The sequence below is a fragment of the Rhipicephalus microplus genome, chromosome X, assembly GCF_043290135.1.
Source record: "Rhipicephalus microplus isolate Deutch F79 chromosome X, USDA_Rmic, whole genome shotgun sequence".
Lineage (NCBI taxonomy): Eukaryota > Metazoa > Arthropoda > Arachnida > Ixodida > Ixodidae > Rhipicephalus > Rhipicephalus microplus.
This window is the reverse complement of record NC_134710.1, coordinates 197587028-197612153: the sequence shown is the minus strand read 5'-3', so window position 1 is coordinate 197612153 and position 25126 is coordinate 197587028. Positions and strand designations below refer to the sequence as shown.

General features: G+C 44.4%; 1 protein-coding gene across 1 annotated transcript in view; it reads left to right on the top strand.

The window, feature by feature from the left end:
* The window catches only part of LOC119187642 (putative 4-coumarate--CoA ligase 1), a 353621-nt gene that overhangs the window by 137086 nt on the left and 191409 nt on the right, over positions 1–25126 (top strand). Inside the window, exon 3 of the mRNA XM_075878455.1 lies at positions 8607–8699. Within this exon, the coding sequence (XP_075734570.1) occupies positions 8609–8699 (91 nt within the window). The 5' untranslated portion in view covers positions 8607–8608. The remainder of the gene's footprint in view (positions 1–8606; positions 8700–25126) is intronic.

Here is a 25126-nt window from a genome sequence, read left to right as displayed (position 1 = left end):
TAAATATCTCTAGATGTACCTGTCTACATGCAAAAAGCTCTTCAAAAAGAGAAGGATGGTCACGAAGTAACCGATACAGAGCCATGCTGGTGCTTGGGACTTGTTCGCAAACTTTCGTTAGGAAGGGTTGATGTCGAAAAAGTAATCGGGTTAATATGACTAATAAAGCATTTTAGAACAGCTAAATAACAACCAGGCGTCACATAATGCGAATAGCGTAACCAGTAGGTCATCAAATGCTCAAAACCCTTAACAAAAGCTTGTTCCTAATCACGTAATAACTATAGCTCATACTCCCTTAAAGCATGATTCCTCATCGTCGTCAGCCACTGCATGAACAATTGGCACAAAATTCTTTGCAAGCGTTCAGCAGATGTCACACTTCACAAAAGAATGATGAAGGAAAGTATAGGGAATGCCGGCCTACTAACCATGAGTACTAGGTTAGCAACAAGTGTACTTGCAGCAGTTACCCAATGAGTGTTTAGAAAGGATCTGAAAGGCCACTCTTCTAGCTTTCGCTGTGACGGTGCTGTGCCTTCTGCGCAAGCCAGGCGTTTTATTTTCTCAACCACGTAAGCGGAGGTAATTGATAAAGTCCATGGTGGTAATCGCCAGTAGCAAAATGTTTACCGACTCTGAAGGAAAACATGTCTGTTCTGAAAATATACTGCCACGCGCGTTTGTTATTTTGATGTCAGCGCTCACGCTAAAAAATCAGAAGCACAAACGATACCTTTAATTGAGAGCAAGAACGCAACATGGTGGAGATCGCGCCATTAAAATGACTTCGAATATGTAGTACGGGCCAACGTACAGTGCTCACGGATTAAAACAGGACATTCGGAGGTAGGGGTCGCCGGTAAGTGGGCCATCACTCGAAGGTGCTCATAAAAAAAAAGGTGTTGCATTGTGGTATAGGATGAGGGAAAGAACACCTACAGAGCATGATTACTTTTTCCAGTCGCTAAACAGTCGGCATTTAGTTCACAACCGCACACTGCCAGCCTGGCGCTGAGAGGCTCACACACATTGGCGGTCGACCGAACTGGTTGACAGCTGCGCACCACTTATATTTCGGTGCCAGCAGACGATCTTCTCTTTTTGCGTACTTAGGCGATTCGGTACGCATACTGTGCAAGTACGACACAGGTTTCAGTCTTGCCGTAATAATCGTAATAAACACGATATCGTAATATCGTAATAAACACGATAAACATCTGCAGAGAAGCACAGAAAGTTTACTTCGTGGTTTCAGTCACGACATAAAAGAAACTGAGTCGCAAGCCTGCCTTTGTGCTACATGGGAACAATGTCGTAGATCTTGAAGCGCCACGTGCTGGCAGTGTGTACTTTGTGAACTAAACACCGACTCTTTAGCAACCAGAAGAAATAATCCTGCTCCGTAGGTGTTCTCCCCCTCACTCCATACCAGAATGCAACACCTTCGCTCCACGAATACGAGTGGCGGCACATGCACCGGCTGCCACACGCTCCGAGTGTCCTGTTTCAATCCGCGAGTAAAAACGCAGGCCAGCATTCGCTATACTTTCCTTCATCATTCTTTTGAGAAGTGCGGCATCTGCTGAACATTTGCAAGGAATTTTCCGTCAAATTATTGTCCATACAGTGCCCATTGTTCATGATGTACCTTCGGGTCACAAAGAAAACGGAAGTTGGCGTCAGCTCGATGAACAACATGCTCCCATTGTGTTCTTCGGTTGTGCTTAGGACACTCGCAACTTTGGTCCATTTGCCGCGATGATTCATTAGGAATCATCTTCCAACCATTTGGATTTGCAGCCTTACGCCTTGCGAATATCTAGTGCAGAAAGCTCATCACGTATCCACGCTACAGTTCACGTAAACAGAAAAACATGGTCTTCTCGAGTCACCAACAAGCACACCATCACGTTACGAAAATGTTTGTCATGATTGGCAATCCAGGTCTCTCGAGCGACGGGAGCAAGCGTAGGCACTAATGTGCAGCAAAACAATGCGGTCTAAACGAAGTGACGTCAGAGCCCACGGTAGAAACAGTGCGCAGGCCTGAAATTATCTATGTGGGATTGGATCTGTCTGCATTCGCCTAAGAATGAAATGATAAAGCCCGAAAGTGGTGGGACGCCCCTCATTCGCCCGAGGGAGATGTAGCAAGCGCCTTAGCCCCACTGCGGTGGTCTAGTGGCTAAGGTACTCAGGTGCTGACCCGCAGGTCGCAGGATCGAATTCCGGCTGCGGCGGCTGCATTTCTGACGGAGGCGAAAATGTTGTAGGCCCGTGTGCTCAGATTTGGGCACACGGGCCTGCAATATATGGTTTATATATGCTTCGTCGACGCCCTGATTCCGCAGTGTCTGCATGACTTCTGATACTTCTACTGAATCAAACGTCTTTTCGTAATCTATGAAGGTTATGTGTAGTGGCTGGCTATATTCTGAACATTTCTCTATTACCTGCTTTATAGTATGAATGTGGTCGACTGTTGAGTAGCCTGTTCAAAATCCTGCTTGTTGCTCTCGTTGAATAAATTCTAATGTTGCCTTCATTGTGGTAGCAATTACCTATAAAAATAGATTCAATAATACATCAGCACCCATTAAACGCCTATGTATTATTTCTCTCAGTGTATTTATCTGTGCATAAGACTTATTTGTATTAGTGCATGTGTAGAGTGCACGTGTGGCAATTTCTATTTAAAAAATTATAATGATGCTTCAGGTTCACCTCCAAGAGTAGAACGCGATAGCGTAATCGCGCTACATGCGTGTCGCCTAATCAGTTACAGCGTGACTTCAGTTCTCGGTGGGTGCTTCAACTATGCCACAAAAAAAACGAGCGTTAGCACGCGTAACATTCGCCGTTTCAAACTATTTTACGAAACCTACTGCAACTGTAGTTGAGAGGTTTCCCCTTGGCCCTATTTCTTCTTTTTGCGAATTAGGAAGAGTTCACCACGTGTCCGTAAGGCAAACGCAAACCTACGCAGCTGTGGACATTGTCTTAACGCTTTGGAATGAGTGGGCCTTCAAAACACCCACTGTTGCGCAATTCTGATGCGTTGATGCCTGGATCGATTGTACGCTCCTGCTACGAAACACAAATGCGTTAAGAAGACTCGTCTAATTGCATAATACTTGTATATTTCATCTGAAGCAGATTGAAGCAATGACCTCAGTATTTAGTAGAACGCCTGCTTTGTGCGTAAAGGCTTGCGTTTCATTCGCACTAGAACTGCTTTTTATTAGTTATTTATTTGCAGTTATCTCAACTTTTCACTTATCGACAGCCATGTCTTTTGCTCACAACCAACCACGCCAAAGCCGACACCAGAACTTCAGTGATACAAGCTCTTTAATACTATCGTGTTAATATGTGCAGTGCTGTATTTTTAGTGCGCATTTTAAGACTGATATAGAAAGTGCCTTATGTGTTGCCCTTGCAATAGATGAGCGCTAAAATTGCAGTTAGACTTACTTGTTGTATGGCCGGTGACCTCTAAAAAAGTTCATCTAGGATGCTTTGCTTACACTCTTTCAATCTACATATAACCTTTCGCGACTAAAAAAAGCCAGGCGAGCTACGAGTCATGTGCAGTTGAGAGATGATAGGCTGTCAGGTTGGGTTCTACAGTGCTAAGAAAGTGCAACAGAACCCCCTACTCAGAGATAGCACAGCAGCCTAGCATGCAGTCACAAAATTCGGTTCGAATGCAGATGTCGCACCGTTCCCAATCGCATACTTACCTAAAACGCATAATAAAGTAAGGGTTAAAACATGAAAGAAAAAGAGGTCTGTGGTTGGACAACACTGGCGATAGCTTGCCGGTAATGCCCTTCCTAACCAAAGCAGGATAGCCATTCAGGTGGTATACTTGGCCACTACTACCTTTATTATGAAAGTGGCAATCATCCCTTGGCCATCAGTTCCCAGCAGCAGCGAATAACTTGTCCGAGGTGGCGGCCAGACATTTGACGCAGTGAAAGCAAGAGAGTGCTGAGAATGCCTGGGTAAGGACTAGCCGCCATTGGAATCTGAACTTGGCTACATTCAATGCTAAAATACTGTCTAGTGAGGCTAGTCTAGCTGTGCTATTGAGAAAGTATGGGGTGTTATAGTGTGACAGAATGCCGAACGTTTGAGTTCCATGGTTTTTGTGAATAATTTTCATTTTGCCTGTCAAGCGTGGTCTCCTGCTGGTATTGATTGATATGTGGGGTTTAACGTCCCAAAACCACTATATGATTATGAGACACGCCTCTCCTGCTGGTATGCGATGGAGGTAAAGCCCTACGCAAGATCACCGGACACTAGAATGACCACGTGTGTTGCTTCCAGGAAGCGCTACAGCTCCGAGAGTGGCACTTACAGCGATGACATCGTACCCGGCTACGTCAGCAGTGAAGAATCAGGGGACGATGCCTTCGAGCGTCTGAGGAACCACAAAGGAAAGAGACAATTCTGACAACGTCACCCAATGCAAGTGAGCCCACCATGCTATCTTCACGGAATACCGAGGTAATAACCAGTTCTCCAGTTCATAACAGTTCTCACTAGTGACAACATGAGACGCCTTAACCGGCAAGCCATGTCTGTACAACTGGTGCTGTACCGACACGGTGCCGAACGAAATAAAAACTGCTGCCGAACGAAGTAAAAAAAAGTAAGAGTTAATAGCCACAAGAACGTTCCAGTGATGGACGCAATCATGCGACTGCGCTTGGCAGATTGCGTGAAGTTACGGAACTTAATGGGATGAAAGTCCGCTCTCATGTACTTCGAGGCAAAAATGTGAGCAGTGGGGTAATATATGATGATCCATTACCAACTCGGACCTACCAGTCTTGATTAAGCCAGCTTCAGAAAATGCCATCATTCTAATGATGTGTCATATCGGAACATCACGATGCGTAATAATTACATTTAAGAGCGAATCACTTCCATCACACGTGAAAGTGGGCCACTTCCAACACGCACTTGACCCTTTGTATCGAAACTACTTTAGTGCTGGAAGTGCATGAAGTTAGGTCACGCAAGTGGTGTGTGCACGTACTCTACCACCTGTTCGCAATGCACTGGGCACCACAACGAGAATACGTGCAGATTTGGGTGCACGTTAAGGAACCCCAGGTGGTCGAAATTTTCGGAACCCTCCACTACGGCGTCTCTCATATTCATATGGTGGTTTTGGGATGTTAAACCCCATATATCCATCAAATCAACAAGAACACGTGGCAGGCCACAATACTGAAGTTCTCAAATGGCAATGGGCCACACGATGGCTCTTTGAAGGACTGCCTTTTTATTGGGAGGAAGCTAAAAATACTGAAGAAAAGTGCCAGACATGACATCTCACACTGAAAAGCAGGTGCATCCATTACGTGACGATGGCCCCGTTTCCGGCGCTGCACCAAAGCCTCTAAAACCTCGCCACTTCGCGAAGCATGTTCAAAACCACCTCAAATTCTTCCACTCGGGCCAAGCGCTGTCGCTTCTAAGAACAATGGCCATTCTGCAAGCACAGGAGCTAACACTTCATTCTTACTACCCAGTATGAACGCAGCCGTCTTAAAGGACAGTGGCGCCTCTGCCAGCAATGCAGGTGACGCTTGGCCCGAACTCCCAAAGTTACATGCACCTCGTCAGAAGTGTCAAACTTCTACAGTGAGGGACACTTCATCGGTACCTCATAACTTGACAGGCGAAGGACAATTTATCGCCATGGTAAGTACCCTGATTACGGCTATGCACATGCTGCTGAGCAGGATGCAGACACCGACAGCTTAAAGCGTACAGCAACTGCTTGAGACCATCCCTCCAGTTCTCATAAGCCTTCAGAAGTCTGCTGCTTGCGAGCGCAAACGGCACCATCATGGCTTCACCATCGGTAAGATTTTGGGTGCATGGGACCGCGCATAGAAGTTAATGCAACAAATGTGCTCATTTAATCAAGAAACGTGTGTAACTCACCCTCTGTGATGGTAAGCACATAACTGCCCTTTTGTCGACGGCATCAGTGACATTTCTCTCTCTAAGTTTTATTCTACTTACCCTCTCCCCAGTGCAATGTTGCCTACCAGGCTCAGCCATGGTTAACCCCCCTGCCTTTTTTTGTACTTATTCTGTCTCTCTCTCTCTAGAGGGTGTTAAATGGTATACAATAGGGCTCAGCGAAGTTACGAGGACAAGTGAGGCTTATACAGGGCTGAATAACGGACGCGGCTTATGCTACTGTGGTTTAGTTGGCAGAAAATAACTATAGGGATGAGGTTTCTTATACACAAGAATATTGCTGGCAACATAGAGGAGTACTATAGCACCAGCAAGAAGGTAGCAAGTATCGTAATGAAGTTTAACAAATGGTACAAGATGAAGGTGGCTCAGGCCCACGCGCCTATATAGAGCCATGATGATCATTTAGTTGAACGCTTCTATGAATACGTAGAGTCAGCCATCAAAAAATAAACAAACATCATTCTGTTCGGATGGGCGATATTATTGCTAAAGTAGCCAAGAAACAGGCGGGAGACCATGGAGTGGGGGAATATGGCATAGGCTCTAGAAATGCCAGAGGGGAGTTATTAGTAGAGGTAATAGAACATAATAAGTTACGGATGTTGAATACTTTTTCCAGAAAATGGGTTAACCGTAAGTGGACATGATGAAGTTCTAATGTGGAAACTAAAAATGAAATAGACTTCATTCTGTACGCACACCCAGGCATTATACAGGATGTAGAAGTAGTAGTAAAGATCTGATACCAAGATCATAGAATAATGAGAGCTAGTATTCACCTAGATTTTCAAAAAAGCAAAAGCGCAAACTGGTACTCAAAAAGCCAATAAATAAACTATCGGGGAGAGGGAAAGCACAGGAATTCAGAGTTTCGCTTCAGAATAGATTCAAGGCTCAAAACGAGTTAACCGGCGTTAGCGCTGACACGATGAACGATAATCTTGCTAGTAGCATCAAAGATTGTGCAATGGAAGTCGGAGGTACAGTCACTATAGCAAGGACACTACATGGTAAACTATCTCAGGAGACGAAAAATCTTATTAGGAGACGACAAACCATGAAAGCCTTAAATGTAACCGACAAAATACAGCCAGTGAACTTTTCTAAGTTCATCAAGCGGCGTAAGGTAGCTGACACCAAAAGGTACAACATGGAGAGAATTGAGCAGGCTGAAAAACAAAAAACGCGAAGGCCAAGCAGTGCGTAGGGGAAAATCAGATACATGTGTTAATGGACAAGAAAGGCAATATCATAACTAATATGAAAAGGATAGTTGAGGTGGTGGTGGAGTTATACTCATAACTGTACAGAAGCCGAAACAACCAGGATGATACCATAAGAAGCACTAATTGCCCAGAGGAATTTGAAATCCTACCAGTAACGACATGAGAAGCAAGGAAAGCTCTAGAAGGAATGTAAAGAGGCAAAGCCACTGGTGGGGATAAGGTAACAACGCACCAGCTGAAAGATAAATGGCGGAGAAATTGGGCTGGAAAAAATGGCCACCTTATATAAAAATTGCCTTTTGACGAAAAGGGCACTAGAGTATTGGAAGAACGTGAGCATTATTTTAGTACTTAAGAAACGAGACATAAAGCACTTGAAAAATTACAGGCTGGCCGGTGAGCTTACTGTCCTTTTTCTACAAGCTATTCACAAAAGTAATTGCAAATAAAATTAAGGCGACATTAGAGTTCACTTAACCAAAGGACCAAGCAGGATTTCGTACAGGCTACTCCACAATAGACAAATTCATACTATCATTCAGGTAACATAGAAATGCGCGGAATACAACCAATCTCTATACAGAGCTTTAATACATTACGAGAAGGCGTTTGACTCGGTCGCGACATCAGCAGTAATGCAGGCACTACGGAATCAGGGCATCGACAAACCCTACATAAACATACTGGAATAAATCCACAAAGGACGCACCATTACCATATTTCTTCATAAGTAAAGCGGCAAAATCACGATATGGAAGGGTGTAAGGCAGGAAGACACGATCTCTCCAATGCTATTCACCACGTGTCTACGGGCAATTTTCAGGGCACTGGATTGGAAAGAGTTATAAATAAGAGTTAATGAAGGGTATCTTAGTAATATATCAGGAAGGAAACTCCTTAACACCTCCTTTCTCCAGTTGATAGCTATAGCGGAATTTTTTTTTCAGATTTTGTTACTTTTATTACGCACCTTTCAACGCCCACTCCTTTCGTTAAGACTTTTGAATGAGTCACCTGTTTTTCAAGTTACGTAGGACAGCACGTCTTGTACCTCTATATAGATTCCGTCTGTATCCGCAATGTAATAACGAACTTCTTAAATCATTTATAGAGTAAATAGGGTACATATTAGCACCCCCTTGGAAAAAGGCAGACTTGAGCAAAGAAGTAGGGGCGAGCAGAAGGATCGTATGATAAAATTCTACTGTTTATTCGAAAGAACAAGCCACCATATTACAGCTCTCTGCGGATGCGTTCATCAAATTTTGTAAACATAGGGGTGATACTGGCGTATCATGAAGCTGTAGCTCATTTTGGTAAAGTTAAACATACGTATCACTAATGTAATCCATGTCTCTCTTCTAGATATGAAACTTCTACAATATCGGTCGTTACTTCCGCCTATTATCGTGATGTCGCAAAGACGAGGCTTACATCTGCAGGCTACACAATGCGCAGGTAAGTGGGCGTTTTCTTTCATCTTTAAAGATAATTCATGCTATAAATTATCTTTAGAGACAGTTCATAGCAAAATACTTGAAGATACGCAGTGACTGATTAGGATGAAAACATTGCTGCATCGACAGAGCTGAGACAGTGAAACTCTTAAATACCACCTTTCAAGATCCAAATGACGGTCGCGATTAAACTACTAAGTCGCAAAGACCTGTGGAAGCACCCATGAGTGCCTCCTCTGAAGTAATAAATGTGGACTCATGGGCATTTTACATACCAGATCAGATGTATGAAGGTAAACTTTAGAAAGAGAGAGAAGGAGAGAGGAGAAGGCTGAATGAAGGGGGGCTACATTGACAACTTTACACTAATTTTCTACACTACAATGGAGGATGGGGACGTAGGCGACGACAGGCGGGTGTAAAAAAGGTACTTGCCCCCCTCAAGCCAAACCAGCACTTGCTCCACCCAAACTACACCACCCAAACTACAGCCCCCCCCCACTACATTGTATGCCAAAATTGATGAACAATATTATACCTAAAACACGTCCTATGTGGCTGTTCTCAATATCACTTAAGCCGACATACATTGAATACAGCCATACGTTTGCAACACGGCTTGAGCCTGGAGCTGCGGTCCCTCCTGAGTCACACCAAAGCACCGCATTTGCGATACGCAGCAAGAAAGTTCTGCTATAGAAAGAGAAGGATAAAAAACGGTTGGGAGGGTAACCAGAGATAGACTCTGGTTTGCTGTCTTCTACTCGGGAAGGTGAAAGGGCTGCAAAATAATGAGAGCGAACAAGAGTTTGCGACGACATTAGGCAACAAAACAAAGTCATGACTGTAGCACCCTCCAATTACTACACAACAACAATAGAGAGCTTTAGAATAGCGCACTGTGAGCCCTTGCGGTGCGGTCGCTGCAACTGTGCATGCGCTGTAACGCGAATCGGCGTTCCCGTTCGCGGACCGCACGCAGAAAATCCGAAATTGCGTGCGGTGATGGCGGCCCACAGGTGGCCCGCAAGCGCTGGTTTCGAGGCTACGGTGTCACTGCGATCGTGCGTTGCGGTGCGCAGCAGGGCAAGCGCTATTCTAAAACTCTTAAGGCACCCGCTTCGCCCGCAATGCCCGCAGCGCTTGCAAACGGTATTCTAAAACTTCCTATTGTCTGCCGAAAGGAAGTAGAATGTGATTCAGCCTAGTACCTTAAAGAAATCATAATAACACCCTCAGCCGGTCGTGTTGAAGACCGGACAGGCTAGGGCCTTGAGTTTTGTTCTCTCTGAGAGGGCAGTTGTTTAGTTGGCCTAGCGCAGTTGAGAGAACCGCTCTTCCGAGGTTGAACTTCGTGCGCTCTCATGGAAGGTGCGCGACTGTTTCACTTCACGCTCACGCTTTACATTACGGGCTATCAGCAATTCAACCGATAAATGAATACGTAATTCAGAATACCACTCAAAGTCACAGACAGATAAGCAGGGCTATATAAACAAGTGATAGGCTTGACGCCATAGATAGTTCAAGATTAGGGTGAAAGGTACACAGCCGTAGACTTGTAATGTTGGTGAATTCCTCAAGTCCAATGTTAGCAGACGGGCTAGCATCAAAATGCTGTTAATGTTTATGAAGGCACCAAACCTCAAACATTGCGAATGTCTCGTGCGCGCGCACTTGTTTTCAGTGTGTGTGTGCGTGCGTGTGTGTATATATATATATATATATATATATATATATATATATATATATATATATATATATATATATATATATATATATATATATATATATATATATATATATATATATATATATATATATATATATATTGCTGTTGGCATATCGTATATGGTAATGACACCACACCTCTGTCAGCGAAGCAGGCTGCAGTCTTCGTTGACTTCAAAGGTGCATTCGACACTGTTCTGCATGACGCCATTATAAATGCTCTTGAAGACTGAGGTATTGGCGGCCTTATGTACGAAGTGATAGCCAGCTACCTTGAAGAAAGAAAAATATTTATGAGTACTGCAGACGGTGATACTCACAAGCATCCAGTCTATCGTGCCGTGCCTCAAGGTAGAGTCCCGGGCACATTATTTAATATCGTACTTGTTGGCCTCGTCATAAAGTTAGGAGGCCACATTTCGGTATCTGTGTACGCAGATCAAACCTGCATTTGTACCACAAGTCTAACGTGTTTGCAAGAACAAACGAAGCTAGAACGTGTGGTAATGATAACATCCGGATACGTAGCAGCGGACTGCAACTGTCACTGAAAAAATTGCAACTCTCGCACTAGAAAGTCTATGGCTTGCTACCATGTAGTGCTTCATGGATAGGTCATACCTCCGGTAACCATCCACAAATTTCGCGGAGCTATCATCGACCGTGATTTATCTTGCTCTAAGCACATCTCTACACTAAGAAAACGACTAGACAGTTTTGTCCAGTTCATTCACCATGTGTCTGGAAAATTATGGAAGCCACCTAAATCATCTCTGCTACAGCTACCAGGTAGTCGGAATTTCCGGAGTCTTCCGCTACGGTGTCTCGCATAATCATATGATGGATTTAGCATGTTAAAACCCACAGATCAATCAATTTGTAACAGCTATACCAGGCCATTTTGTGGGATAACTCCACTGCAGTGCTCCTGTTTTTTTCCTGTGTTTCTACATCTGCTGTACGTACACTGGAGGGTGCACACATTCGTGCCCTCAACATTTGCGTAGAAGTACCTCGATGTGCTTCTACAAAGGGTACTATAGCAAAAGCACGTACTTGTCCAGCTCGAGATTATTGTCAACAGTAGCCACTGTCAGTACATCTGAAATTAGTGACTAGGCACCGTTACCATTCACTGACAGACATTATTAACACACGGTCCTGTGCTGCATACTCAGAAGCGTTGATGTCACACCAAGATCTGCTGCCTTTGAATTATGCACCACAAGTGATATACCAAATACCTCTCTTAACGATACCTAAGCCTATCGCGTGACTCTCGATTCCTGGGATGTCAAATAAGTCGAAAATACCCACTGCTGTGCCTAAGCATTTCGCTTTGTCGTATTTTGCCTATATATACGGATATACGGTATATTTTTTGTTGATGTCTCTGTCATGCAGGCCCCCTCAGCAGCAGCTTTCAGGGTCCCTTACTTGTAAATCATGAAACGCTTCAAAATATTGCATCTACCTATCTACTGTCACTGAGCTAAGCAGTGTCCGACAAGCTTCCGCTATAATTTACAACAGAGCCCAGTGAAATGAACACTATTTTGCGACTCCAAGTCGGCCCTTCAACTAATCACAAATAACATGAATCAAACAATCGCATACAGTCTTCTGGTGTCAGAGATAATAAATATTTTAAGTCAATGTTAACTAGTCTCTATTCGGACATACCATTGCAATGGATTCCCAGTCATTGTGGCATAGCTGGAAACGAACCAGCTGAGACAGAAGCAAAATGGTGCGCACTAGCGGCGGCTAAGTCATATTGATTCACTCTTCCAGATATGACAGCAACGCCTTGCTGTCCAAGTCTATGAAAATATCTATGACCAGACTATTAAATGACCCTGACTATCGTCATGAGCACTTTTACAGACTGTGTCCGTAGTTTTTGTTTTCCGTGCCGACTAAGTAAAGACCAGGAAACATTATTGCATATACTGTAGCTGGGTGTTGCATATGCGCGATGATACCTTTGCATGATTAGACAAGAGAAAAACCCGAACGGCTGTGTGGGTCAAACGTCTAACACTTTTCATCCGAGATATTTTATCACATCATCAGCGTGTGCCTTAAGTACGTAGCCTAAAGACCTTTTCGGAGGAGAAGTTTTGGGTGCTCATGAACGTGTATATCACGCCAAATAAAGCTTAAACTGCTTGCTCATATTTTCCCGCAAGACAGGTTTAGAAGCTTGTCTTTAGAGCATGTGCTAATGTGTCTAATTTATCGGGACTTTTATGCATGTCCGGCTCCGCGCAGAACAGTGTGTGCAGTGGCTCATTGTACTAGACTATAGTCACCTGTTCTCCATAGTCACGCTCTTTCTCTTTCTTTCCCTTTCCTCTCCCAGCCGTGAGGAGTAGTACGGACTACAAACCCGCTTTCGAAGCCGACCTTTCCTTCTTCTTCTCATGAAACATCTGCGCATGCTTCTTCAGGTGATAGACCAGGCTAAAATTTCCGGTCTGCATCATTAAAAGCTCGTATCTATGTTATACGCCCAAGATGGACCTACCACGTCTTCTGTTTGGGACCCTGGTCTAAAAACATTAAAAATCATTATCGAGTCCGTTCAACATCGATTAGCACGTTTCATTATGTCAAACCATTTCCACTCAGCTAGCGTTTCATTAATAAAATCTGATCTCGGACTACTTGATTTGCACCTTAGAAGAAAAATTTCTCGTCTATGCCTTTTCCAAAAAATTCTTCACTCGAACAATTCATTGATTGATTGATATGTGGGGTTTAACGTCCCAAAACCACTCGAAGAATTCAATTAGATAGGAGCTCATATCACAACCGTCATACATATTGTCATGTCTTGATCATGAGCATAAAGTTTTCACTCCTCTCTGTCACACTAATGTTTTTTTCCGACTCCTTTCTGCCAAAAACCAGTTCCGAGTGGAACCATCTTCCCTCCTCCATCGCCTGCATTGCAGACGCATCATCATTCAAAACTGCACTGACAGATTATGTTATGCGCCCTAAATAACTTTCTTGTTGTTAAACATGTATTTTCACTGACTTGTATTTTATGTTCTATTTTTTCTGCATTTTTGTTGTATTACCCACCCCCCTCTGTAACGCCTTTATGTGCCTTGAGGGTAATCGAAATCAATAAATAAATAAATAGGTAAAAGACAACAGCAATAACTGAAGCATATTCGAGAAATATTAGTGATGCAGTGCGTAGCGCCAGCAAACACTTCATGAACCGACCGACTCACCATTACTTCAATAAGACCTTCGCCAATGACATGTTCACTGTGGTGCGAGCTATCAAATGTGGTTCTACTCGAACAGTGATTGTTCCTAACCAGACGTGGTGTAAGAGACATCAGGCTGAATGCTTCCTCAAGACTTCTGCTTTATTCATCCGCAACCCTGCAAAAGTTCAAGCATGTGTCATTATAACAATAATCAGGCAATTTTGAAGATTATGTTATAGTGTGGGCTTTATGTTTCTGTAATCTGTGAACAGTTCATTGAGATAGGAAAAGGTTGTGCTGCAAAGTTAAGGACGAAAGAAACTGGACTAACACAGACAAAGTGCATCTAACAACTGAATTTATTGAAAGAAAAAAAACAAAAGTGTGTGGGGTGATGTAAAAGAGAGAGGGCACTGCGTGCAGACCACGCACGATTCCACCGGGGTATCATCTATGCCGCAAAACACGAGCTGTTATCAAACTCTTTTTCGGCCTTAACTTTGCAGTGCAGCCTTTACACACAGTATGTTCCAACTAGCCCCTACACAAGTTTTTCTGAGATAGGAAAGACATTCTCCTAAAGCTATTATCTTCCACTGTTTCCACATGACTTCCTTTCCTATAGTATGAACCACAGTGTAGGCTACACCGTGGTATGAACCATCGGCCAGTTTATTTTGAAAACAAAATACCAAGATATGAAGGATTGCGGCCTTGTGAAAGCATATTTATTTTATAACCCTACACCAAAAAATGATTTCAATACACTTCGCAGTATACAGCGACTGCGGTGTATTGGTCAGTTCCGCCTCCACTCTATATTGTTCAGCCAACACAATACAGCCACGGTGTAGAAGCAGTTAAACGAGGTCTACGAGCTGCGTTTCTGCTACTTCTGCCTGCAGCTCTGCGTGATGAATTGCTGCCGTCTCGAACTGTGAGGCAACCTTTCGATCGGAGAACTACTGTACTCTGAAACCAAGAGGGCAACCATGAAAGAGTATAAGAAAGTTAGTGAAAATTGTCTTGCAGAACTTCACGGTCTATGTGCCCGGGCTCACCAATCGTGCAGTGTTTAACTCACAATGCCTTCCAATTCATGTGGAACATTCCGTTTCGATAGTCATTATTATTATATTCTGGGACGTCTATTTTCTTCAGAGCAGAAAGCGCCAAAACATTTCTAACCCACCACGTATTATACGTTTCTGTTAACACCTCGAAAAGTCCAATATTGTTGACATGAAAAATGCGGCTGGCTTTCCATTTGACAGTTTCGTGGAAATAGCTTTACCACCCTTTTACTCCCGTCGATTTTGACCAGGACACCTGTGCTAAAATATATTGTGTTAAAATTGGTAGATGTACTGCGACTGTTTTGAATTTTGTTCTTATCTGTTGTTTTTAGCCATATTTGTTTGCTACTTTCCAGTATTGTAGTAAATAAATGTTCAGGATTGTCAATGACATATATTTTTAGTGAAAAGAATCCAGACTCAAGGGACAGGCTCTGTGCTGGAAGACGTTGTAAGCGCTTTTTAAAAGTAAATAACGGGTGATCTGCCCTGTCCGAAGTGCTTTCGTTAAGCTTTTGAAGCTGTTGTACATGGCTTACAGCAAATACGGCCAGAGTTTATAAGTTCGCACGGGAAAATACGCTTTCAAAGTTTACCGGAAGCAGTCAAGTTACGTCGAGAGCTGCAACAAGTTCACACGGCACATTATCTATTCGGAACACCAGCTCCTTTTTAAACCTCAAAGCAAAAGGCTCCTAATAAGGAACATCAAATGCTTATCGCCACTTCACTAAATAACTGCCGAGTGTGCTTTGGGCACCTCGCTTTCATATTCACATTTCGTTCTTCCTGCTGTCAGCTGCGACTTTGAAACCAATCGTCTAGAATCGCCTCGGGCGGTATAATGAAATGGATCCTCGCCATAGTACGCAAGTTTCCTGGTCGCGCTGTCAGGAGTGATTGATCGCTGTTTATTGCACAGTGCTCGAAATTCGCTACGTACACGACGTTCTGCAAAGGTGCTCTAAAACTGGACGACGCACCGTTCGGACCTGCAATTTGTGCCCGTTAGCCGGAAGGTGCCTAATGCTATTGATACTACGATGCGAGGGCTGTATTACGTTAAAGTGGAACGCACAAGCAAGCCTGGCCCCGACTATATAGCGCTTTTCGGCAGTGCTGAGCCGCGGGGCGGAAAGCCGTGCAACGCGCCTAATCACCACAACGACACAACAACGAACGTATATATATATATATATATATATATATATATATATATATATATATATATATATATATATATATATATATATATATATATATATATATATATATATATATATATATATATATATATATATATATATATATATATATATATATATAACTTCCCCTGTACATTCCTTGGCATTACTGTCTGTTAGATCTCATATATATATATATATATATATATATATATATATATATATATATATATATATATATATATACATGCAATGTTTATATAAAGATATATATAAGTAAAATGTGCGTTTGAGGCTTCGGCGCTATAGGACAAACACTTGATCAATCACGGGGCAACAACTGATTTAATGTCTTTTTACGTTGTTTTTCTAGATATGTCCTATTGACTCCAGAAGAGCTAACTTTCAAAGACTGCCCCTTTACGCTGAACTTATAAAAGCATATTCAACCACTCAGGCAATGCTACTTAACAATGTCTTACCATTGCGTTTTTGCCGAAATCAAACATATATTTGGAAGCGGGCTGCTTTATGGTGTGTCGAATAACATTAAAAACGAAGCACCCAAAACTGACAGCCACTTGATAATGGTGCCTGTCCGGCTCTTTCCAACGTAATTTCGCGGTTGTTTTTGCCCTGCGCTGCTACTGCCGTACAGTGCAGTATACTGTATCCGTCCCAATCAACCAACTGCGTCAGTTACAGATTCGGGCCGACAACCAGCTCACCATAATATCGTTCATAGAACACATATCACACCATTCTGCTACTCTGTCTTATAAACTGGTCCTAATGTATCAGAACCCCTATCGTGTGATCGAGCGAGCCTCACCTGCAAATTGCGCCATCGGGCCCCCTACGCCGCCTGCTTATCGTATACCCCCCGCGGACGTGATGCTGTGCACGTAAAGCACGTCAAGGCGTACTTCGACTACCTTGTGGTCTTCTCTTGGAACACCATGATTGTTCCGCCCTTTCCCGTGGGGCAGTCGTAACGAAGATAAAAAAGAGGAGGACAGCACAGGTGCAAGCAGTATCGCCAGCGCAGTCAGCATAGGCGAACATCTGATAAACCTTCTTTCAATAATAATAATAATAATAATAATAATAATAATAATAATAATAATAATAATAATAATAATAATAATAATAATAATAATAATAATAATAATAATAATAATTTGAAGTTATAGCTTTGCCGCAAAAGCAAAGCAATGAACGCGATAGCGAAAAATGAGAAGGTCATGCGAGAATGGCCAGCAGATCGAAACTTGCCCCGCGTTTCTCACGCAAAAATGCCACACGAAACGTACTCCCAGGCAGGGGCGGATTATCCGGGGTTCAAAGGGTTCAAATAAACCGGGCCATCCTGTTCTAGAGGGCCCCCCAAGGCCAGAAAAATTGGCTGACTTCCTTGTTTGGTTCAAAAAGGTTTAAACGTGCTGCCGGATTCCCCTAATAGAAACAGATTATATATTTTAATAATCAATATATATATATGCTTCTAAGAGGTTGTTCGTCGCGTAACTTGCATAATCTTGAAGTCAGCTCACAGTTCTATCGTCTGCAGTTCAAACCTTTTACTAGTCCACGGGATTTGTCACGAGTGACAGCCGCCTCATTGATTTGTCACTGCTTAGCGTACAGACGCAGGTTCTTAAAAGGGTACTAAATGTCGAAGAGCTCATCGACATACTTACCAAGCAAAAGAAACAAAAACGCTTTTCTTTACTTTTCTTTACTATTTTACGAGAGTGTGCATATATAGCGAATATATGCACACTCTCGGCTGGATGTTGCCGCCGGGCGTCGTCGTGAACGTGATCGCCACCGTCATTCACCATATATGAATACGTATCTGTATAAAAAAAATCCAAAGAAAGACTATAGCACGCGTAATCTAACTTGGGTCCTCTGAGTCTTTGTGAGCCGTTAACCACTGAGCCACCGAGAAGCGCGTTCGTCACCGTTCCAACGGCAAGCTATCTATATCAACCACTTACAACCACTAACGGGCATCTTGGGGGGACGGGGGAACTATCGTGTTTTCAGCAATACCAACAATATGGCGCAATGCGCGCGCATAGCAACATCGCCCCGACGCCGTGGCGCGCGCTCTCATCTCCCACGCACAATTTACAATATACTCCGCAAAGAGCAAAGAGTCGACGCTCATTCGCGCACCCTTATCTCGAGATGGGGAGAATCGTACGTCTTGGCTGGCATTCGGCATCCACTGGAATGATTCTGTTTTAGTTACCGAGCGCACAAAGGTGACTGCAATCGTTGCACAGTCTCTTTTCAGACACAGCGAAGTAACAACTGTGACGCTGCCCCGCCGCGATGGTCTAGTGGCTAAGGTACTCGGCAGCTGACCGACTGGTCACGGAATTGAATTCCGGCGGCGGCGGCTGCATTTCCGATGGAGGTGGAAATGCTTTAGACCTGTGTGCTCAGATTTCGGTGCACGTTAAATAACCCAGGGTGGTCTCTGCATTTCTGCAGCCCTCCCCTATGGCGTCTCTTATAACCATATGGTGGTTTTGGGACGTTAAATCCCACATTTCAAATCAACAACTGTGATGCTTATTCGCGTTCATCTGTACCTGAGAGTACGTTTCGTCACATCATTTCTGCGTGAGAAACGTGGAACACGTTTCGATCTTTCTGCCATTCTGCGCGTGACCATTAAATTTGTTGCTATCGCGTTCATTGCTTCGCCTTTGCGGCATAGTCGTGACTTTTATTTTTTTATGTGTTCTTCGAATGCGTGGCTTACATTCAGTGTGACTGAAAGCAAGCGCGTGGGCGCGTGACGACATACCGCAATGGCCGGGGTAACTATGCAGCTCGCAATGCTCTAGTCAGCCAATGGCCGCTGACTTTCGGTTTATGACACGGTTTCTTCTGTTTATGGCGTCATTTGTCCAAAGAAGAGCAAGAGATTCTTATAGCTGTCTGAGAATTTGTCGTAAATTTCAGGTCGCATGCTGCGCCATGTTCAGTGCACCTGTTGTTAAATACCTCCACTACCAATCACCACAATTTCTGCCCATGCTGGAAAATTGTTAAAAGGCCCCTTTAAAGCAGGTGTGCAACAATTTTTTGAAAGGTACGAAAAGAAGAGAAGCCATTCAAAGCTCGCTCGTGTACTGTGCGATGTCAGCGCACGCTTAAGAACACCACATGGTCGTACCTTTTTGGAGCCTCCCCTATTCGGCGTCCCTCATAATCATTCCAGCGTTAACGCTAGCGCTCACATAATTTCCAAAAGAAACTATAACGTTCGTGTTGTGCGCGTAATCTCACCGAAAGGTTCCAAGGTTATCTCGATGGTACTTAGTCATTCGGCGCAGTTCGCTTAAGGCAGCACTTACACGCATGGTTACACGCTTTCTGGTGCGATAACATCAAACTTAAGAAAAGAGCGAGACACTAGACAATTTTAGTTTAGAGTCCGAAACTCCATCATATGTAATACGCAGTTGGTTGTGTACGTAAGCAACATTTTGCCCAGACCACTTTTAGCGGGGCGTTTTCTAACTATTGCGTTACTGACCTCTCTCGCATGTTTTTATACCCGTTGTAGTATGTCTTGTAGCGCCACCACACGTCCTAAAATCAAACTGAACAATCTGAAGTAACGGAACGCAACTGATAGAACAGGCAGAACGAAAAAAAAACATTTATTGCTTGGTGTTACTGGCTTTATACCTAAACAGAAAAGGTCCCATAACTCGTCATCACAAGCAAGAGCACGGCACGTGTAAACAGTACTGTTCTTGTAATACATCAGTACGCGTACTTGATAACACTCAATCCCTCCCCCTAAGCTTAAGTAAGTGAAACGGGCTGATGGTTTTGGCTGGCCAGTCAAACATTGTAGTGGTTGTTGGTCTGCAGCTTGAGAGCTCACTTCTCGCACGGCCATATTATCACACGCGTCTGTCTGCTTGGGGGTACCCTGAGCTTCGTCGTTAACTTGGCTCTGCTTGCTAGGTGACGACCCTAAGTCCAACCGTGGCCGGAGTTGATCTACTCGGCACCGCTGTGGTTCCTTCGGTGTTTCTAGCGTAACCATGCGTGCTCCCGTCATAGACACTATTGTCGCCGGCGTCAGACTGGTACTAGCACGACCATACATGCCTTCCGGCTGGGAAGCGCATTTCTTATTTTGCTCGTACTTGCACAGGTGCGCCAGAACCATCATTTTGGCCACCATTTCGTCGGTGAGCGAAGCCGTCAGCCTAGTTTGGTAAGGAAAGCTCAACAGCAGTTTGCTGGCAATTTTTCTCCTTCCAAATGGGTTCTTTTGTAACATAACAACCTAATCAGTCGCTCTTGCAACATACCTGTCAGATTTTTTCGAAGCTCTTCCTTTATAGTCTGCATGGCCCATTCTGCAAAACTATTTGACTGCGAATAGTACGTTCCTCTTCTCACGCGGTTTTCCTGCAAGAAACTTGACATGGTGGAACTTGAAAACTGTGGTTCATCCTCTGATACCAAGCAGTGTGGGAGGTCAAAGTGTGCAAAAATACCTGGAAGTGCGTGAATGGTGGCGTCTGCCGTGGCGGTCTTCAAAGGTATGACCTCGATTGATTTAGTCTCGGCGTCCACCAACACAAAAATATGGTAGCCGTTGATGAGGCAATTTCATGTGTAATTTGTGCCATGTTTTGTAGCTTGCCGACCAAGAAGACAAATCTTCTGCGGCCGGCAAGGGTTGTTAGCATTGTATGCACTGAGGGCAACTTTGAACCAACTGTTCATTGTCCCTGTCTAAGCAGGGATACAACAAAGTGAACACGCTGTGCGCTTCATCGCGCCGATACCGGGGTGACTATCGGACAGTACCCTTAGCAGGCACCGTCTCACCGCATCTGGCAACACTACTCGATGGCCCCAGTAAATCGGATCATGACTGGCGGCAAGCTCGTCATGGCGAGAAAAGGACCGCCTAAGGTGTTGCTGTGCTCCAGGTAAGCGCTGGGGCTGCGCGGCATCCATACCATGATCTGGTGAAGCGTATTGTACGTGTTGCTCAAGTCTGCTAATTTCTGAGTGGAAAGGGCTCTGAAATAAGCACTGTGTGCATAGAACGTATTCCATGGGTTCTTGTTCTCCACGATTCTCCAAGCATCGCAGAGGTGAACGACTGGGAGCGTCTGTCCCAGTATTTAGCTGACATATTGGTATGCCGAGATTGATTGATATGTGTGGTTTAACGTCTCAAAACCACCATATAATTATGACAGATGCCGTAGTGAAGGGTTCCGAAAATTTCAACCACCTGAAGTTTTTTTAGCGTGGACCCAAATCTGAGCACACCGGCCTACAACCTTTCCGCTTCCATTAGAAATGCAGCCGCCGCAGCCAGGATTTGATCCCGCGACCTGCGGGTCAGCAGCCGAGCACTTTCGCCACTAGACCACCGTGGCGGCGCTGATAAGCCGAGAGTATCAGGGCCCAACGTTGTATTCTCGCTGCTGCCATATGCAAAATCGGCCTCCCCGGATGAAACAGTCCCGTCAGTCGCTCGTTATTTGTGAACAGCGTAACATGCTTCGCCAACAAGTAATCTCGAAACTTCATAACGCCGAACCTAAGGCCAACGCTTCTTTCTCTAACTGAGAATAATTTCGCTCGCAGATGTCAGAGGTTTTGAGCAGAAAGGTGGGATAATCACAGCACTGCGCCAACCCCAACCGGCGACGCATCGCATTCAAGTCGCAGTGGTTTTTGGAGGCCATAGTGTACGAGAAGTTCCGCTTCCCCCATAGCGCGCTTAGCCATATTGAAGGTTTCCTCGTGTTCGGCTTTCCATTGCCATCGCACTGCTTTAGCCAGCAGCCGGTAGAGAGCATCTAACGTGGTGGCAACGTTAGGCAAAAATTAGCGTATAAGTGATCAATCCAGAAAATTATTTCAGCTGGCTCACCGTCAGTGGTCTTGGTGCAGCGGTAATGGCTTTTATATTGTCGGGGGGGGGGGGGGAGTCCCGTTGCATCGATTTTGTGACCCAAGAACGGTACTTGCTTCTCGCAGAACCAGCATTTGTCATGGTTCATTTGAGTCCATTATTCTGTAGCCGCTCGAAGACTCACCGCAGAGTGGAGTCATCGTTCTGGGTTTCGGCTATGATAATATCCTCCCTGTACACCTTGACGCGAGGCAGGCCTTGCGGAATGAGCTCGAGGCGGCACTTGAACAAAGCCGGAGTGAATGCGATGCCGAAAGCGAGGCGGTTGTATGCAAACAGCTCCTTATTTGTATTCAACCAGCCATTTTTCGTGCCTCCTCGTCCAGTGCAAGTCAATTATACGCGTGCCGTAAATACAAAGAGGTGAAGACTCCCCCCCCCCCCCCCCCTACATATAGAGAGGCGAATATATCATCAATTTTTGGCAAAAAAAAACGTATTGTTCCAAATATTCTGCTGGATTCCCGGCCAATTTGAAGTCTCCACGCAGCCTAATATCCCCGTTACGTTTTACTACGGGCACTATGGGCGAAGCCCACTTTGAAACTCTCACTGGGGCAAGCACTCCTTCCTGTATTTGGTGGTCAGTTTCTGCCGACACCTTATCCCGAAGCGCAAATGGCACTGGTCGAGCATTGCAAAAGCATGGTATCACAGCCTTATTTGTGTAGTTTCAGAGGCGGCCCCTTGAAACAACCTAAGGTCTCCTCGAAAATTTCCGAGAACTCAGCCACCAGTTCCGCAGCAGCTTCGTCGCATCGAACGACATTTACGCTGCCCGGCTCACGTTCTTCCTATAGTGCCATTCTAGCATTCCAAAAGACTTGGATGGTGTTTCGGCCGCACACCAGTGGCCCATCGCAGTCCACTAACACAAGCAAGCTCTCCACTTCTATTTCACGACATTCGACTTTCATGGATACTCGGCCAAGGACCGGCAGTGGCTCTAATAAGCACGTCAGGTGCAGGGCAGTTTTTTGAGGGGTTACCGCTACCGCTGGAGCACCTTCTCGCCAGATGTCCATTCCTGTCACACTTGTGGCACGTCGCTTTCCTATGCCTGCATTTCCGAAGCATCGTCCGAGCCACATCTCCAGCATTGAGTTTACTTGGTCATGGATGCATACCCTTGTCCGAATTTTGGTGGATTCTTTCTATGCTTCTGTACCAAATGAGTGACAGCTTGGTCGTGGAAGTTGCTCTCTCACATAGACCGCACATTTGTTTCCTCCGTTTCAGCAGCTAGAGCAAAAGCTTCTGCCTCAGCCAAATTCAACTTCTTTTGGGACAAAATATGTCGTCGGGTTTGTTCGTCACGGGTTCCGCAGACAATGCGATCCAACAACAAGCGATCCAAAAATTTCTTGAAATTGCAATCTTTCACGAGACGTCTCAGGTAAGTGATATAGTCCCGTACCTTTTTGCCTTCTACTTGATTCCGCATGAAAAAAAGCGTAACTTGCTGCATATTCATTAGCTTGGGGATCAAAGTGGTTGTCCAGCAGCTGCACGACGATGCCATAGTTAAGGCTCTTCACTGGTTATGACAGGCACTGCCTTTGATGTTTGTGAAGAACGCTGTCACTTAATACCGATACCAGAAGCACTCGCCGTTTTCCTTTGTGTACTGTCTTAACCTCATTGCCAAGGGAGTAACAGAACGTAGCCTGTAGAACCATAGAGAAGTATACTATGTAAAGAGTGGACACTGGAGCCTTTTCGCGGCTGAGCAAGAAAGGTTCTGACCAACGGCTATAAGGCATAGCCATGCTCGCTTCTATTCCTTTTTCAAGACAGGTAATAGCCACCTCAGCAAAACAACGAAAACCTACGTTTGGCATCAATTTTTGCAATGAGGATATTTTAATATATATACAATTTTTCATATGCGCTCTACATCTTGTCTCACTCAGGAAGTTTAATGCTTTATCACAAAAATCAGTAAAGTCTGATTAGAAAGTATTGTCTCTCTGCATTTGTTTTGCAGGAAGAGTGAACATTCATGTGGTTTAGATGTGCTTTACATGTATTTCCTTCAGTAAGGATGAGCATGTAGCCTAATGGTAAAGACACTGGCATCTGGAGCTTGAGGGTACGGGTTCAAATCCCATCGTCGGAAAGAAGAAATTTTTTTATTTTAATTACGCTTAAGACAACATCGAGTATGAGCAGCCACTCGTGGCGCTGAAAGCAGCGCAGTAGCTCGGCCGCAGGGCCCTACAGGAGTGTCCACTCTTCATGTATATTTCTCTATAGTAGAATGGGCAGAACGAAAAGACGTTTATTGCACGGTGTTACTGGCTTTATAATTAAAAAAAAGGTCCCATGACTCGTCATGATAACCAAGAGCTCGATGGGTGTAAACAGTACTGTTCTTGTTTATACATCAGTACGCGAACTTGATAGCACTCCAGTACTGAGCCAAGTGAAGCTGCAGCCAAATCTTGTGTCTCGTTCGCACCGCTGGCCGCATATTTTGTGTGCGGGAAAGGCAAAGCGCTACTACACCTGTGTGTCTGTCAGAGATGAGCAAGCGTCCATGCAGCAATCTGTTTGATCACTGCTTGTTGCTGGATCTGAGCTGGGAGAATATCGACAATTTAGTGATCGATAGATTGCTCCGAAAGATTCTCAGGGGTGACTTTTCTGTGGAAGAACTTATGTGGTCAATGTCAAGCAGCACAGAAAGCGACTTGACTCGTTATTGCAGATAGCATGGAGTCTTGAATAACGAAAACATCAGAGAAGACACCTTCAGACAGCACTTCATGTTTGAGTAGAATAATTTTGCCGACCTCTTCACCACACGGCACATGCCAGCGTACATAAAGAGCAGTCAGAACGTTGTTGTGTCTAGTCGCGAAGCGCTCTGTCTGACGCTACGAAGAGTATAAATTACCCGTGTAGGTGGTAAGCTTACACGTGTGGTGCACCACATCATTACCACGATTTGACATTTGCTCAATGACTACAACCCGTGCGCATGGCTCACGCCTACCTGCCTGACGGAATGCTCGAAGGTACGTCACATTTTCTTATCCTGCTGAAGCCTATAGCTATTATGAACTTGCCTTGAAGAAGCACTCTATCCTTTTTAATCGTTGCATGGTACTAGTTTTATTGCATGCTCATTTGTGATACTTCACTTCAACCTTAACAGAATTGCTTCCAGAGTATCATTGTATTATATTACCTACTCGTGTTTTAGAGGTAACAGAGAAATA